Here is an 18519-nt window from a genome sequence, read left to right on the forward strand (position 1 = left end):
AAGAAACTTTTTTCCTAAAGTTGCTTGAAAAGTTCATGAGTAGCGGGTTGTTTTTTTGGGCTTATTTTGGAAACTGTGGTTTACTTATTTGGGCTTGCTTTTCTGTCCCAACAATTAAGCAAAACACGACTGCGATTAATAAATCAAACAAATTGTCCAGTCCCACACTGCAAAAAGTCAGTGTTCAAAAACAATAATTTTTTTTTTAAATTAGGGGTATTTTACTTGAACTAAGCAAAATTATCTGCCAATAGAACAAGAAAATTTGGCTTGTCAAGACTTTCCAAAACAAGTAAAATGAGCTAACCTCAATGAACCCAAAAATCCCTTAGAATAAGTATATCCTCACTAATAACAACTGTACTACTACATGAGTACGTATTTTCTATTGTTTCATTGAAAATAAAACAGCAAAGTCCATTTCGCTGTCATCTGTTTTAATATGAGACACAATTGTGTCAAAGTCATGATTATTTTTTTACATGCTTGAAATAAGAAATGATTACTTTAAAAAAGTAGTTTTATACTTGTGAGTGTTGATGACACAGCTTTGCAACAGTTGATATTCTAGTTTCAAGCATGTTTTACTCAATATAGGTCATCAAATCTCAGCAACAAGCTGTAATATCTTACTGAGATCATTTAGGACCAAAACCCTTAAAACAAGTAAAACACTCGAACAATTTTTTTTATGTATGGCTGCGCAAGTCCCGGGATGCCCAAAATGTCCATAACACACCCAGCCGAGTCCCACGGGCAGGGGGGATAAAAGTTGGAAAAGTCGGCAAAAGTCCCAAAAATGTTAAAAATACCTACCCAGGTTCGAGTCCCACAAGTCCCGCCGCCGGCCGGGATGCCCAAAATGTCTAAAACACACCCGGAAAAGTCCCATGGGAAGGCGGGGAGAAACGTGAGAAAAGTCGGTAAAATGTTCAAAAATCACACCCGAGTTCGAGTGCCAAGTGGGACTCGAACCTGGGTAGGTGTTTAGAAAATTTTGGGGACTTTTGCCGACTTTTCCAACTTTTATCCCCCCTTCCCGTGGGACTCGGCTGGGTGTGTTATGGACATTTTGGGCATCCCGGGACTTGCGCGGCCGGCGGCGGGACTTGTGGGACTCGAACCTGGGTAGGTATTTTGAACATTTTTGGGGACTTTTGCCAACTTTTCTCACTTTTCTCTCCCAATTCCCGTGGGACTTTGCTGGGTGCGTTTTGGACATTTGGACAACCGGGACTTGTGCGGCCGGCGGCGAGACTCGTGGGACTGCAACCTGCGGAGGTATTTTGGACACAATTGGGACTTTTGACCATTTTGGCCGCCTTTTCCCCTCTTTTTCCCCGCCTTCCTGTGCACCATTGCTGGGTGTGTTTTGGACATTTGGAAAAAAATAGTTTCAAGCATGTTTTACTCAATATAGGTCATAAAATCTCAGCAAAAAGCTGTAATATCTTACTGAGATCATCTAGGACCAAAACCCTTAAAACAAGTAAAACACTCTAACATAAAATCTGCTTAGTGAGAAGAATTATCTTATCAGACAGAAATTAAGCAAATATCACCCTTATTTGAGATATTTCATCTTACTTAGATTTCAGTTTTTGCAGTGCACGAAAGGTGTAAGTTTAAAAATAAAAATGCATTTTTTTTATTTATTTGCGATTAATTATGAGTTAACTATGGACAAACTACGATTAATTGCGATTAACTATTTGAATCGTTTAACCGCCCTAATCTAAAGTATACATACTATAGTAGTAGGTGTACATACCATTAGATTTAGAAAAATGGGGCTCTGTACTCTCCTCATCTTTGACTTCAATGTAGCCGAAAAGTGAAGTGAAACACTCCGCCAGCTCATCTTCTGTCATGACTTCGCCTGTTGAAGTATAGAACACATAATAACAAAATAAACAGCCTCCATCATAAAGGTGAATAAAAAAAAGTGTGGAAAGCGCGATTTTTGAGCTGAGTGTGCTCAGACAAGACAGAGGCAGTCAATGAACAGGCTGGGTAGTTTACGCATAAAAAGTAATAAGACTTATTTTGGCCAACGTACCTCGGACCTGCAGGATTTCCAGCAGCTCATCTCTCTGCAGAACAGGCCGTCCTGCCGTGTTTGCGTCGCCGAGGACACGGAAAGCTTGAGCGATCTCATCGCTGGAGATGCCAAAGGCCGGCCGATGGTTGACATAGAGCTTGATCAACTCCTCCAGGTTGATGTCCGTCGTGTATTCTCCCGTTTCGGCGTATTTGCTAAGCTTGATCTCATTTAGCATGTCTTCTACCTATCATGAAAAAATTTAATTTCTTATTGGATTTGTAATGTATTCTGCTTAAATCGGACCTGCCTGTGTTGACAACCTATTTATGTCGACCACCTCATCAACCAAAAAAAATCCAGACTTTTTGACATTTGGAAAAAAATCCAGATTTTTTGACAAAAAAAATCCCACATTTTTGACACTTTCTTCAAAAATCCCAATTTTTTCCCAGTAAATCCAAATTTTTGGACACTTTAAAAAAATGCTGATTTTTTGGCACTTGGAAAAGAAATCCAGAGGAAAAAAAATCCGGATTTTTAATCCAGATTTTTTGACCACAAAAATCCAGATTTTTTGACCACAAAAATCCAGATTTTTTGACCAAAAAAATCCAGATTTTTTGACCAAAAAAATCCCAAATTTTTGACATTTAGAAAAAATCCAGATTTTTTTGACACTTTCTTCGAAAATCCCAATTTTTTCCCAGTAAATCCAAATTTTTTGACACTTTAAAAAAAATGCAGATTTTTTGACACTTGGAAAAGAAATCCAGAGGAAAAAAAATCCGGATTTTTAATCCAGATTTTTTTACAAAAAAAATCCAGATTTTTTGACAAAAAAAATCCCAAATTTTTGACATTTAGAAAAAATCCAGATTTTTTTGACACTTTCTTCAAAAATCCCAATTTTGTCCTAGTAAATCCAAATTTTTTTGACACTTTAAAAAAATGCAGATTTTTTGACACTTGGAAAAAAAATCCAGAGGAAAAAAAATCCAGACTTTCAATCCAGATTTTTTGACCAAAAAAATCCAGATTTTTTGACCAAAAAAAAATCCAGATTTTTTGACAAAAAAAAATCCAGATTTTTTGACAAAAAAAATCCAGATTTTTTTATTTAAAAAAAAATCCTGATTTTTTTATTAAAAAAAAAATCCTGATTTTTTGACAAAAAAAAAAATCCAGATTTTTTGACAAAAGAAATCCCACATTTTTGACACTTTCTTCAAAAATCCCAATTTTTTCCCAGTAAATCCAAATTTTTGGACACTTTAAAAAAATGCAGATTTTTTGACACTTGGAAAAAAAATCCAGAGGAAAAAAAATCCGGATTTTTAATCCAGATTTTTTGACAAAAAAAAATCCAGATTTTTTGACAAAAAAACCTCCTAAATTTTTGACATTTAGAAAAAATCCAGATTTTTTTGACACTTTCTTCAAAAATCCAGATTTTTTCCTAGTAAATCCAAATTTTTTGACACTTTAAAAAAATGCAGATTTTTTGACACCTGGAAAAAAAATCCAGAGGAAAAAAAATCCAGATTTTTAATCCAGATTTTTTGACCAAAAAAAATCCAGATTTTTTGACAAAAAAAATCCCGATTTTTTGACAAAAAAAATCCAGATTTTTTGACAGAAAAAATCACACATTTTTGACACTTCCTTCAAAAATCCCAATTTTTTCCCAGTAAATCCAAATTTTTGGACACTTTAAAAAAATGCAGATTTTTTGACACTTGGAAAAAAAATCCAGAGGAAAAAAAATCCGGATTTTTAATCCAGATTTTTTGACAAAATAATCCAGATTTTTTGACAAAAAAAATCCAAAATTTTTGACATTTAGAAAAAATCCAGATTTTTTTGACACTTTCTTCAAAAATCCCAATTTTTTCCTAGTAAATCCAAATTTTTTGACACTTGGAAAAAAAATCCAGAGGGAAAAAAAAATCCAGATTTTTAATCCAGATTTTTTGACAAAAAAAATCCAAATTTTTTGACACTTGGAAAAAAAATCCAGAGGGAAAAAAAAAATCCAGATTTTTAATCCAGATTTTTTGACAAAAAAAATCCAGATTTTTTGACAAAAAAAATCCAGTAAACAACCAACCAATCATGAATGTTCTTATACGTGCAAGCACGTCTTGGAAGGAGGAAAGGGAGGGGTTTAGGAGGTGCGGGGGAGAACAAGGAACCCAACAAATAAGCAGCGTCTGGTCATTTTAACGTGAAATAAATTCTATCAATATTACGATATTTTCTTAATTCATATCTTGTTTTTAAATATATCGATATATCTTACAAACTCGATAAATCGCCCCGCCCTACATAGTTGACCGCTTTTGTCAGCATAAAATATGAGACTCAAAGGGGTCGTTTCTGAGCAAAAATGGATCTGTGAATTATTAAACAATTTGTTTACCAATCGTATTACTCCAACACATGCATCCAATCCCTTCAACCACGCCCCATGTCCGCAAGCGAGTTGTGTCCTCTGCACTTCTGAAATCCAAATTTCGTCCGCGGGTGTCAACATAAGCGGGTTTCACTTTAGAATTCTCAGAAATACCTCTTGTTCAGTAGGGAAGAAGGCCAAAGCCCGCACCAACGAGGTGACTTCCGTCAAAGGAATATTGGCAGACAGCCGACGTGTGTCCATTGACTCCAGGCCTTGATTATGGATTTGGCAGTAGTAGAAAAAGTCCTCAATTTCCTAAAGTACAGAGATCATCATAACATGCATTTGTAAAAGTAGACATGTTTCTCGTTCTGTAAGGTTTTTAATACAAAATGTAAGCTCACTCTGTAGAATTTGCCATCCTTGCCTCCCTCTAGTAGAGTGTAGTAAGGCGTCAAATCCTTTCCTCCCAAAGCTGCTGCTCCCTCCAGGGCACTGCACTCATAACAAGGGCAAAACATTTGGTATCAAATTTAATAAAACACATTACAGGAGCTGCATTTTTTTCTTTTTACTGTAAATTTACATTTGTGGCGTCCCCTGTGGGGTGTGCTCAATATGTTTTGGAACAAAATTGACCCCTACTTGTGCAGCAGTAGAAACGTTATCTTACACAAACACACATTTTTTTGTCACATGAGCGTATATGTTACTTGTAGCTTATCTGCCATGACAGCACGGTGCAGTCCGCTCCCCCCGCAGTGAAAACAAAGCGTCCGTCATGCGAGTGGGCAAACGTAGACACGCCCGTCGGATGGCAGACGACAGCGTGGGACTTGAAGGGGTTCCCATCCAGTGGAAGAATCTGGAGTCCGATCTGGAGGACATAGAAGCAGCAAATTGTGACCAATACTGAATCTTGTTTTTAAAATTGCAGTCGACAAAAAGACGTAGGCATGTAAAAAACCTCAGAGAACAACGCGGAACAGCTTCTTTATCATAGACCAGGGGTCTCAAACTCAGTTTACATGGGGGCCGCTGGAGGCAGAGTCTCTTTGGGGCTGGGCCGCATCAGGTATTCCACAAGAAAAGCTTTGTTGAAAAAATTCCAATCTTCTCAAATGTCTTTATATTTATTTTTTTTACACAAAATCGTCTATGCACTTTAATAGACAGTTGCGATAGCCAATCAGATCACGAGTTGTTGTCAGTAAGACCTTCTAGAAGGGCGACTTTTTGACACTTGAAAAAAATCCCGAATTTTTGACAGAAAAAATCCCAACTTTTTGACACTTAGAAAAAATCCTGACTTTTTAACACTTGGGAAAAAAATCCATATTTTTAGACAAAAAAATTCTGACTTTTTGACACTTGGAAAAAAAATCCCTTCTTTTTGACGAAAAAAATATAGACTTTTTGACACTTAGAAAAAATCCCTTCTTTTTAACCAAAAACACCCCGGATTTTTGACATTTAGAAAAAATCCCAATTTTTTTGACACTTGGAAAAAATCCCGATTTTTCTGACACTTACAAAATCATCCCAACTTTTTGACACTTAGAAAAAATCCCCATTTTTTCACAGGAAAAATCCCAATTTTTTTGACATTTAGAAAAAAATCCCAATTTTTTGACATTTAGAAAAAAATCCCAATTTTTTGACATTTACAAAAAATCCCAATTTTTTGACATTTAGAAAAAACCAAATTTTTTGACCAAAAAAATCCAGAATCTTTTACACTTAGAAAAAATCCAGATTTTTTTACACTAAGAAAAAATCCAGATTTTTTTAACCCTTGGAAAAAAATCCCAATTTTTTCACAGAAAAAATCTCAATTTATTGACACATAGAAATAATCCTTTTTTTTTGACAAAAGAAATCCAGACTTTTTGACACTTAGAAAAAAATCTGGATTTTTTGACACTTAGGAAAAATCCGGATTTTTTAGCACTTGGAAAAAAATCCAGATTTTTTGACTAAAAAAATCCAGATTTTTTGACTAAAAAAATCCAGATTTTTTGACTAAAAAAATCCGGACTTTTTGACACTTAGAAAAAATCCCTTCTTTTGACCAAAAAAATCCAGATGTTAAAGTTAAAGTACCAATGATTGTCACACACACACTAGGTGTGGTGGAATTTGTCCTCTGCATTTGACCCATCTCCTTGTTCACCCCCTGGGAGGTGAGGGGAGCATTGGGCAGCAGTGGTGCCGCGCCCGAGAATCATTTTTGGTGATTTAACCCCCAATTCCAACCCTTGATGCTGAGTGCCAAGCAGGGAGGTAATGGGTCCCATTTTTATAGTCTTTGGTATGACTCGGTTTGAACTCACAACCTACCGATCTCAGGGCGGACACTCCAACCACTAGGCCACTGAGTAGTATTTTTTGACACTTAGAAAAAAATCCAAACTTTTTCACAGAAAAATCCCAATTTTTGACATTTAGAAAAAATCCTGATTTTTTGACAAAAAAATCCAGACTTTTTGACACTTAGAAAAAAATCCCAACTTTTTGACAGAAAAAAATCCCAATTTTTTGACACTTAGAAAAAATCCTGACTTTTTGACACTTGGAAAAAATCCCGACTTTTTGACACTTTTTGATGTCGGCGATCAAATGGGGAAATGCCCGCCATTTCCACTCGAATCGACGAGGAGTACCACTGGCTTATAAAATCAGCATTTATCATGGCTCGGTTGTGTTGAATAGGAATTGCTACAAATGTCATCACTGACCTTGTCCTCTGTGATGTATGCCATGTAATACGATCCTGCCTCGTTGTTTTTAGATGTGGGTAAATTCCCTATTTTCTTAATTGGACTTCCATAAGTTGGGCCGAGGAGAGTCTTTCTGTTGTAAACACACACATCATTTAGATCAGAGGTGTCAAAGTCGTTTTCACTGAGAGCCACACCGCAGTTATGTTTGGCCCCTGAAATGTTGACCTCAAAATGTTGTGTATACTACTGTATATGGAAAAAAAGTACTGCGTTTTTTTTGGTACAAAAATTGACTTTTTTTTTTTTTTTTACTGTAAATTTAAAAAAATGCAATTTTACAATAACATTTTGGCTCCTGGGCTGACAGTTTTTGTTTTTTTTGTTTTTTACCGCAAATCAACAACTGTAGATTTTCCGTTGTATTACTGTAAATGCCAAAACGGCACCACAGTTTATTACAGTATAAAAAGTGCTGTTTTTTTCATTTAGAGAAAAATGCTGTAAAAACCACAGTAAATTTCACACTTTTACCATGAAATCTATTGCTACTTTTACATTGCACAATTTGATGATAACTTGCTTTGAAGTCACTATTATTAGTATTTATTGCTATTTAAAAAATGGTTTGAATGTTTGATGATATATTTTTGCATAATTAGACAATATTTAAGTTAACTTGTTTTCTCCCAAAATAGAAAGAAATAATACATTTAGTAAGAAAAGTTACAGTACTTTATTGATACATATTATTTCCAGGCTTTCGAGGGCCAAATATAATGAAGTAGCGTCCACATCTGGCCCCCGGGCCTTGAATTTGACACCTTTGATTCAGATGATGGGTGAATATCTTTATTTTACTGATGAGGGGGAGCCACCCAGGGGCCTCAACAGGAATTTCAGGCCCCATGAAGTTAAATCACATTGGGCCCCCTTAGGCAGATGTTGTCTCCACAATTCTGTAATTGGCCAAACTTTCCCCCTTGCTAGATGAAGCCACCACTCCTTTGGTTAGCTTTGTAAACAAACAAAAAAATATGTGTATTTGGACAAGTGCAGAGTAACAATCTATGTGTTAAAAGTGGATACAGCACACAATAAGTACACGATAAGACAAACACAGCTCATTAGCATTAAAGCTACAGACACACAAAATGATGTGCACTGTAAAAAAAAATTCTGTAAAAAAACGGTCATCTACTGGCAGCTATGGCTGCCAAACGAAAACCATAAAATTAAAGTAAAACATTGTAAACCAAACAATGATCAAAAACATTATATTTACAGAAATTTTCATGAATCGTTTTGCGTAAAAATATCATAATTTTACAGATTTTTACTCAATTATTAAGATCAACCACCTTTAATAAAGTGACGATGCAAACAGTTCTGCAGAAAAATACCTTTATTATACAGAGTTTTTCCAAATTATTACGATCAAACACCTTTAATGAAGTGACAATGCTGGCAGTTCCACAGAAAAATACCATTATTTTACAGATTTTTTCTGAATTGTTAAGATCAACCACCTTAAATAAAGTGACGATGCAAACAGTTCTGCAGAAAAATACCTTTATTCTGTTAGATTGTTAGTATGGACATAGACTTTTATATAACAAGCTACATATTTAATAAAAGATCATTACTGTAATTTTACATGAATTTAAAAGTAATTTAAGAAAACAGAAAATGATATGTATAATTAATTTGGTATTTTTCTGTAAAAAAAAAAGAAATATACATAGTTTGTCATTACTGGCATATTACTTAAAATAACAGGCGGATTGTTTATTTACAGATAATGTCTTAAATTCTACAGTTTTATAAACTATTTTAAAAAAATAGAAAAATTACAGTAGAAATTTAGAGTAAATTAACCATAAAAATAGGATTTTTTTTACAGTGTGCTCCAGGTGGGGCTTCGGAAAAATTCCGACATCAAGGCTAGATTTCGGACAACACATTATTATGACTTATGTAAAGTTGGCGAAAATTGTAGAATATGAGACTCTAAATGTCTAATTGAAATGAATGTTTATAAAAAGTCCTCATCATGCTATCTTTGCCTTAATTCCCTTGATCATGTTACCTGCACAGTTTGGTGGTGCTGTTGAAAAGCTTCATCTTGTACTGGTCCGAAGCAATGACGAAAAATTGCTCGGCGCCGAGGGGCGGGTACCACGTCATGCATATTGGCACAGCACTTTGCTCAATGCGCTTTGCACTGGAGATGACAATCTGGTCCAAGTCACTGTTCTCCAGGTCGTATTCCACCTATTAGCCACGGACAGCGGATCGTCAATACACCAAACTGCAGTGTATCTTACAGACTTAGGGACCTGGAGGTGGACTCACCAGCATGCGGTCCTTGCCCAGGGTGAACAGCCTGGGCTTGGCACTGTCCTGGTGCACCCCGAACAGAAGGTCCGTAATGGGTTTGTAGTGGGAGCGGTATCTGCCCATGTAGATCCAGTGGGGCAGAGAGTCCTCAGTGGTTTTCAAGCGGAATATGGTGATGGCTTTCCCGACATCCTAGAGGTGAGAGGGCAACATCTGGTCTCAGATTAGATTTTAGATCAGAACTTTATTTAGTCCCCTGAGTGTGTCCTCTCAGGCAAATTAAAGTTCCAATAGCAGCAACACCGTATGTAGTGTGGACAGTCGTAGCAACCGGAGCAAAGATTGCAGTGTAAAACTGGTATGATTAAAATCAGTTTGTAACCGTATAAAAGGTGGTATAGCAAAAATGTAAGGATTTTGATACTTTTTTTGCATTAAAGATGCTAAACTAATCCAATGTAGGTCAATATTTGTTAGCTATGCAAACTGAACAAAACAACGATATCTTGGCTTTGTGTTATTGGTGACAAGGCAAATCAAAGTAATGTCTACTATTGTTAGAATAATTGTTTCTACCGTAATTTCCGGACTATAAGCCGCTACTTTTCCCCCTCGTTCTGGTCCCTGCGGCTTATACAACAGTGCGGCTTATTTACGGCCTGTTCTTCTCCGACACCGACGAAGAGGATTTCGGTGGTTTTAGTACGCAGGAGGAAGACGATGACACAATGATTAAAGACTGACTTTTCAGGCTGGTTATTTTGATAACGTACAGGCGAGCACTTTGTATTACTTTGCACCGTTGTATTATTTGTACTCTGCACGAATGCTGTTCGCCATGTCAAAGATGTGAAAGTTTGATTGAATGATTGAAAGATTTATTGTTAATAAATGGGACGCTTTGCGTTCCCAAACAGTCATCTCTGTCCCGACAATCCCCTCCGTGGTAGCAGGAACCCCTATATACTACGCTAATTACACATCAAAACCCTGCGGCTTATAGTCGGGTGCGGCTTATATATGGAGCAATCTGTATTTTCCCCTAAATTTAGCTGGTGCGGCTTATAGTCAGGTGCGGCTTATAGTCCGGAAATTACGGTAAGTTATCACAAAAACTTTGTGTTACATTGAGTGCCTGGTGAGAAGCAAAAGCTGTCTTTGGAACCTACCAAGAGTAAGGTTCGTAAAACTCCACTGTGTAGGGGGGGAAGCAAAATGAAGGTGTTCTGTTTCTTTCATGTATTGTAATCAAACAGAAAGATATTGTCTGACCCGAGAACTACAAAAGCGAAGAGGAAGCAGGACCAGACTCCACTCCAGGTGACCTCTTTTTGAACTGTTTTACGAACCTCTCTTTGAACTCTTTTACGGACCTCTTCTTTGAACTGTTTTACGACCTTCTCTGTGAACTGTTTATGACCTCGTCCCTTAGAAGCAGCTGTTGTCGTGTGGTCAGAGAAAGTCCAAATAAAGGGGAAGACGTACAATATTTTGGCAGAGCGTAATGACACTGTACAAGGGTACAGATGTCCAAGCGTCTCTCCTCAAATTGAACCAAATTGAGTTAACTCATATTATGTTCTTGAGTTTCCCAAGTTTTGAACTGAAGTCTGGCACCTATAGGTATCATTCCAAGGCCAGATTTGGCCCCCAGGCCACCAGTTGAATAGCCCTGATCTATACAGTTCCATCTCTAAAAGAACCATAATCCATTCTTCACAGAGACTGAGTTGCTGACGCATGGGATTTTTGTCTTTGGCCACTCCGTTCCACAGAATGATACAAACGAACTAGTCTGTTATGCACAATGTTTGGCCGTACGATAACCGAGGTCCCGCTGCACAGTGAATAAAACATACCTACCGCAGTGGCCAGGTAGCAGGAGTCTGAGGAAAAACTCATGTGGCTGATGCTGTCTTTGGGGTAGTCAAAACATTCCTTTGGATCACTTTGTAAAGTGTCGGGATCCAGAAAGTGAACAGCTCCACTTGCGAATCCAATAGCCAGGTAGCGCCCTGTTGAGTGAATGTCACGGTGGTTGATACTGTACGTCATCAGTCAATCAACGGTCTCACCTTGAGGGTCGAATGTGACACACTGGATCTCTTTGTCTTTCTCAAAGACCTTGCAACAGACGGTTCGCTTCTGTTCGTAGTCCCAGGCCTTTAAGGTGCCCTTGTGGTTGCCCATGACAACAACTGGCCGTATGGGATGGCAGGCCACCGCGTGGAGGGGGTCGCAGTTCTCCTGAAGGATGCCCTCGGAGATGCCCTTCTGAACGTTCACATAAACCATGGTGGAGCTGACTGTGCACACCACAAAGTTCCTGTGGAAGACATGAGATCATATGAGATGGTATTGTTAGAATAATTGTGTCTAAATTATCACAAAAAACTTTGTGTTACATTGAGTTCTGTCAGGTGAGAAGACAAAAGCTGTCTTTGAAACCTACCAAGAAGAATTCTCGTAAAACTCCACTGTGTAAGGGGGAGAGCCACATGAAGGGTTTTCTGTTTTCTCTCATGTATGGTAATCAACAGAAGGATGTTGTTCTGGCCCAAGGACATCAAAACGGAGAGATGACAGGATCTGCCCAATTTCCAGACGAACTCTTTTTGAACTATTTTACGGACCTCTTTTTGAACTATTTTACAAAGTCTTTTTGAACTTATCTTTCCTGTGATATGTTTACGACCTTTTCTGTGAACTTTTTGCAACCTTTGTCCTTTGGAAACAGCCGTGGCCATGTGGTCGGGGAAGGTCCAAAATAAAAGAAGGAGGCATACAATCTTTTGGCAGAGCGTGCTAAGATACTGTCCAAGGATACAGTGTACAGACGACTCTCCTCAATATATTGAGTCCAAATTGAATTCTGTCTCTGTTTGATTCTTTGCCTCTTGTCTTGTTTAATAGATGTTTTACTCAATATAGGTCATAAAATCTCAGCAACAAGCTGTAATATCTTACTGAGATCATTTAGGACCAAAACACTTAAAACAAGTAGAACACTAACATAAAATCTGCTTAGTGAGAAGAATTATCTTATCAGACAGAAAATAAGCAAATATCACCCTTATTTGAGATATTTCATCTTACTTAGATTTCAGTTTTTGCAGTGTGAGAGATGACTTTTCATGTGAGAGCATATGAGAATAAAAGGGATTGAATGAATAATAATAATAATAATACATTTTTAGAGTACTCAAAGACGCTTTACAGGATAAAAAATTTAAATATAAAACAGTTCAAAGTAATAATATAAAATACAAGAAATATAAAAGCAGTAGAATTACACGGTAGATAAAAGATTGGATTGGAAATGAAAAATGAGATTATATTCCAGATATGAAATGAGAGGTGAAAGGTGAGATTCTCTTTGACATGAAAAATGAGTGCATGAAATCAGATGTGGATGGGATGAGAAGAGGGAAAAAACATGTTTGATGTGTAATGAGTGATGAAACGGGAGATGAGATGAATGAATAACAGAAGATACTTTAGATGGGGGATGAGATTACATGCTAGAGTTTAGACAAGTGTATAGAACAGGCCTGGGCAATTATTTTGACTCGGGGGCCACATTTAGAGCACAAAATGTGTCTGGGGGCCGGTATATCTATTTTTAGGAACACTAATACAAAACCTCACAATAATGTCTGATTGAATGCTAAAAACGTTATGACAGACCGCCTTAAAAAACGTAATGGAATTTTACATTTTTCTATGAACGATAAAACACTGAATATTGACAAAATATGAATGTCACACCCCCTTTCGATCGACATATTTTACAATCGAGTGAAACGCGACAAAAATGCAACAAACAGTGAAATATGAACGCGAAGGGTAGAAAATAAACCCACCTACAATCTGATACATCTGATACATCACTAAGCTTTAGAACTTTGTTGTGAAAATCTCCTTCCGCGTCTGTGGAAACGCTTCCCGCCCACACTGCTTGGTGCCTCGTCTGAGCTGCTGTGACATAGATTACCATGCACTGCAAAAAGTCAGTGTTCAAAAACAAAAACAAAAAATACAAAAATGAGGGGTATTTTATTTGAACTAAGCAAAATTATCTGCCAATAGAACAAGAAAATTTGGCTTGTCAAGACTTTCCAAAACAAGTCAAATTAGCTAACTTCAATGAACCCACAAATACTTAAAATAAGTATATTCTCACTAATAACAAGTGCACTTTTCTTGGTAGGAAAAAACAAATGATGTTTTAGTTATGTCCGGTTTTGTTTTTGGACTCTTTGTGCACTGTTGTTTGTTTTGTCGCCATAGCGACCATTCGTTTCACCTGTTTCACGTTTTGCACTCGCGCACCTGTTGTCAATCATGTTTATATTATTTAAGCCCATTGTTGCCAGGAAGTCAGCCGGGGGACATTACCTCTGCTCACGTCATGCCACGCTACTTCTGTACCTCCATGCTACCTTTGAAATTCTGCCATAGTTCCCTGCGTTCCAAGTAAGTTTTTGTTTATTGTTCATAGTTTTTTGCCCAAGTGCTAGTTTTGGTTTCATTAGTCAAGTTTGTTCTCCGCCTTTGTGCGCGCCTTTTGTTTGTACCCTCTTGTATCTATTTTGTAGTTAGTGTTAAAATAAAAGATGTCCTTACCCTCACGCCATGTCCGATCCAGCTTTACTTGCATCTCGGGAAAACAAAACCCTCACAGTCCACGTACTGACAAGTAATATTTTACTGAGATCATTTAGGACCAAAACCCTTAAAACAAGTAAAACACTCTAACATAAAATCTGCTTAGTGAGAAGAATTATCTTATCAGACAGAAAATATGCAAATATCACCCTTATTTGAGATATTTAATCTTACTTAGATTGCAGTTTTTGTAGTGTAGTAACTAATTATATTACCATAGTAACTGGTATAGCATCCAAAAGCGCAGATTCCAAGCATTGAAATACTTTGTATAGTTGAAGACTTACGGTCATTAGAAAACATCACTGCCCATCATAATGGCAGCTACACTTTCCATCTTAAAGATCTAAAAAAAAATATTTGGGAATGTCCGGCGGGCCAGATTGAAAAGCTTAACGGGCCGCATGTGGCCCCCGGGCCTTAATTTGCCCAGATCTGGTATAGAATATAAGGCACAAAATAGTATGACTGCAGTATTAAAATGTGTATAATGAAGTCATTTGGTGTTAAGAAATGAAGAAGTATGTGAAGAACTATAACAATATGTTGTTCCTTTCACCTGCTCATCAGTGGTTTGGCTTCCACAGTGCAATCCTCCAAGTATCCTTGTGCAAACTCTTTGGAAAAAGAAATGGAAACAATGGCGTCCAGGTTCAAATTGTTGTACCAAGTGAGCAGCAACATGTTTTCGTCGTAAAAGTTGATATGTCCTCGGGTGTCTCCGGTGACAATACAGCTGTCATGGCGGACAAAAACAGAGTTTAGAAGACAGCAAGATGTCAGTGAAGACGTCCGTGTGGAAGCACCTGTCTGTAATGGTGAGCACTGTGATGGGATGGTCCTGCAGGGAGATGATCTTGACTCTGTCTCGGCTCAGGCTTCGGTTGGAGACCAAGTCCTCCATCAGCTCCCAGATCATGACGATGCCCGACGCCGTGGGCGTTATCACCTTGAAATCTTGCCAGTGAAACACGGAGGGATTTAAAGGCCCGCGGACCATTCTCACGATGTTGCAGTACTCGGGCGAGGATTGAGGAAACAGAGACGCGTTCAGTTTCAGGGTGGCCTCGTCACCCAGCTGCGGAAACAGTGGAAAATATCTGTCAAGGTGACGAGAAAAACCTCCGACCAAGTCTTATAAATCTGATTATATTTATAAAAAAAAAACATGCACATGTTTAACAATGATTTACAACGTGGCAATTTTGAGCCAACAAGACAAGGTCATGATAAGCACTTAAACTTGACTGACTGAAGCAATAACCAATCAGAACTGGGAGTTTCACATTTTTGCTTGTTTGGTTTGTGTTTTATATACATTTGTAGATATATGCAGATCACGCAATGCCTGGGGGGGCCCCTTCCTGCTCTGTCACTGATAAGAATGCAATGGAAAATTTCCCTACAAAGTCCCATTTGCTCCTGTGGCGCACAGCGTTAAGTATTTTTCTTGAACGGCAGGGGTACTGGGTTTGAATCCTGGTCAGGGTTGATTGAGATAGATAGATAGATAGACAGATAGATAGACTGCAAAAAGTCAGTGTTCAAAAACAAGAAAAAAAATTCCAAAAATGAGGGGTATTTTATTTGAAATAAGCAAAATTATCTGCCAATAGAACAAGAAAATTTGGCTTGTCAAGACTTTCCAAAACAAGTAAAATTAGCTAACCTCAATGAACCCAAAAATACCTTAAAATAAGTATATTCTCACTAATAACAAGTGCACTTTTCTTGGTAGAAAAAAAAAAAAGAGACTTTTTTGCTCAATATGTTGAAAAATATTCGTCATTATCTTGACATAATGATATGCGCTCGGCATTACATTTCTTGAAACCAGCAAACTTATACTAAAAACGAATCTATTGTTCTTAATGGAAAGGCAACAAGGCAACCGCTTGTTACTCTCGGGGTCTCCTAGCCGCTCAGGCAAATCATATGGTCTAAAAATGCATTTTTCCATGGATAACATGACATCATCGCGCCAAGTGCGTGCTCTTTCAGTCCATTAGTGCGCAAGGAATATATATATATATATACACTACCGTTCAAAAGTTTGGGGTCACATTGAAATGTCCTTATTTTTGAAGGAAAAGCACTGTACTTTTCAATGAAGATAACTTTAAACTAGTCTTAACTTTAAAGAAATACACTCTATACATTACTAATGTGGTAAATGACTATTCTAGCTGCAAATGTCTGGTTTTTGGTGCAATATCTACATAGGTGTATAGCGGCCCATTTCCAGCAGCTATCACTCCAGTGTTCTAATGGTACAATGTGTTTGCTCATTGGCTCAGAAGGCTAATTGATGATTAGAAAACCCTTGCGCAATCATGTTCACACATCTGAAAACAGTTTAGCTCGTTACAGAAGCTACAAAACTGACCTTCCTTTGAGCAGATTGAGTTTCTGGAGCATCACATTTGTGGGGTCAATTAAACGCTCAAAATGGCCAGAAAAAGAGAACTTTCATCTGAAACTCGACAGTCTATTCTTGTTCTTAGAAATGAAGGCTATTCCACAAAATTGTTTGGGTGACCCCAAACTTTTGAACGGTAGTGTGTATATATATATATATATATATATATATATATATATATATATATATATATATATATATATATATATATATATATATATATATATATATATATATATATATATATATATATATATATATATATATATATATATACACACACTTTTGAGAGCATCCCTAGACGTCCATGCAGTAATAAAGGTATGGCAATAAGAGTGTATAATATAGTGTGTGCAAGGTTTTATGGTTCAAGATGTGTTTTGTTTTTTTAATTTCAATGCTTCTTGCTGTTTTTACATAAGATTCCAGCACAGCTTATGGTGTAAACTGGGACCCAAAATGTTACTTTCCTATATTTTTTCAATCTCTACGATATCAATTTCCAAATGTGAATTAATTTGACATTTCCGGTTGCCAAAAAACAATTAATTTGATTTTCATTCATACATTTTCATTTCAATGTATTTGTACTACTTCCATGAGCTTCTGCAGGTCTTCTCCAGAACAAAAATATTTGGGTCATCAGCAAAAACCACAAACTTTAAAAGTATCGGATACCTTGACACATGTCAGTTATATACACAATAAACAATTTGGTACCCAATACTAGGCCAGCCTAGTGTAAGTGTACTTAATTACTCTCTTTACCTTAATAATCTTGAGGGGAACGTACTGCAAACAGCTCTGTGCCTACAAAACAACAACAACAATTTATTGCAATAAAGTTGAACAGTTTTCATAACAGAAGAGCACTGCAAAAAGTCAATGTTCAAAAAAAAAAACAAAAAAAAAAAAAAAAATTAGGGGCATTGTGGTGGAATTTCTGACCTTTGTACTATATTTTGTGTCTGTCAAAGTCCGGAAAGAGAGCAAGGTCGAAAAGCATTAAGGAGGACACAACAGTAGTGAAAAGTCTGCTCGTTTCTCTTTTTTCTATTCTGTACCATTGGAAGAGCATATGTGGGTTAGAGTTGAGCCTATGGTCGTCCTGACATTGTACAAGATGTTTTGATTGTTTGTTATGGCTAAGGGATTCAAGGATGTTGCAGAACAAACAGGTCCAAAACAACTGGACCTTGACACACGAGGGAAACACATAAATAACCAAATAGACTAAGTCTATGCATGATTCGCATGATTCTCGATTCATCCAACGTCTCCGGAGACGTTGTCTGTTTGCATGGCAATTCAATCCAACCTTGTACCATTTGATTATGGGTGAATAAAACTTTTGTACTAAATTCACTTTTGTTGCTATTTAAGATTCGGACATTCCACCACAGTATTTTACTTGAACTAAGCAAAATTATCTGCCAATAGAACAAGAAAATTCGGCTTGTCAAGACTTTCCAAAACAAGTAAAATTAGCTAACCTCAATGAACCCAAAAAAACTTAAAATAAGTATATCCTCACTAATAACAAGTGCACTTTTCTTGGTAGAATTTTTTTTTTGACCTTTTTGCTCAATATGTTGAAAAATATTCTTAAATTGAGCTCTTGTAGAACTTTGTAGTGTCTGGCCTGGTTCTGTAGGCTGTCAGTACTTTCAGTCCCTACACTGCAAAAAGTCAGTGTTCAAAAACAAGAAAAAAATACAAAAATTAGGGGTATTTTACTTGAACTAAGCAAAATTATCTGCCAATAGAACAAGAAAATTTGGCTTGTCAAGACTTTCCAAAACAAGTAAAATCAGCTAACCTCAATGAACCCAAAAATACCTTAAAATAAGTATATTCTCACTAATAACAAGTGCACTTTTCTTGGTAGGAAAAAAAAATAGACCTTTTTGCTCAATATGTTGAAAAATATTTT

At 36.9% G+C, this 18519-nt stretch overlaps 1 protein-coding gene across 2 annotated transcripts in view; it reads right to left on the reverse strand.

Moving 5' to 3' along the window:
* The window catches only part of cfap251 (cilia and flagella associated protein 251), a 34149-nt gene that overhangs the window by 4492 nt on the left and 11138 nt on the right, over positions 1-18519 (reverse strand). For both annotated transcript variants that reach the window (XM_062024277.1, XM_062024278.1), the window contains exons 8-20: positions 17355-17396; positions 14974-15245; positions 14727-14903; positions 11575-11825; positions 11363-11514; positions 9515-9691; positions 9249-9433; positions 7178-7292; positions 5153-5316; positions 4844-4934; positions 4611-4754; positions 2060-2288; positions 1772-1879 (exon numbers count right to left, since the gene is read on the reverse strand). In XM_062024277.1, the coding sequence (XP_061880261.1) occupies positions 1772-1879; positions 2060-2288; positions 4611-4754; positions 4844-4934; positions 5153-5316; positions 7178-7292; positions 9249-9433; positions 9515-9691; positions 11363-11514; positions 11575-11825; positions 14727-14903; positions 14974-15245; positions 17355-17396 (2107 nt within the window). The remainder of the gene's footprint in view (positions 1-1771; positions 1880-2059; positions 2289-4610; positions 4755-4843; positions 4935-5152; positions 5317-7177; positions 7293-9248; positions 9434-9514; positions 9692-11362; positions 11515-11574; positions 11826-14726; positions 14904-14973; positions 15246-17354; positions 17397-18519) is intronic.

The sequence above is a fragment of the Entelurus aequoreus genome, linkage group LG17 (genome assembly GCF_033978785.1).
Source record: "Entelurus aequoreus isolate RoL-2023_Sb linkage group LG17, RoL_Eaeq_v1.1, whole genome shotgun sequence".
NCBI classification, from domain to species: Eukaryota; Metazoa; Chordata; class Actinopteri; order Syngnathiformes; family Syngnathidae; genus Entelurus; species Entelurus aequoreus.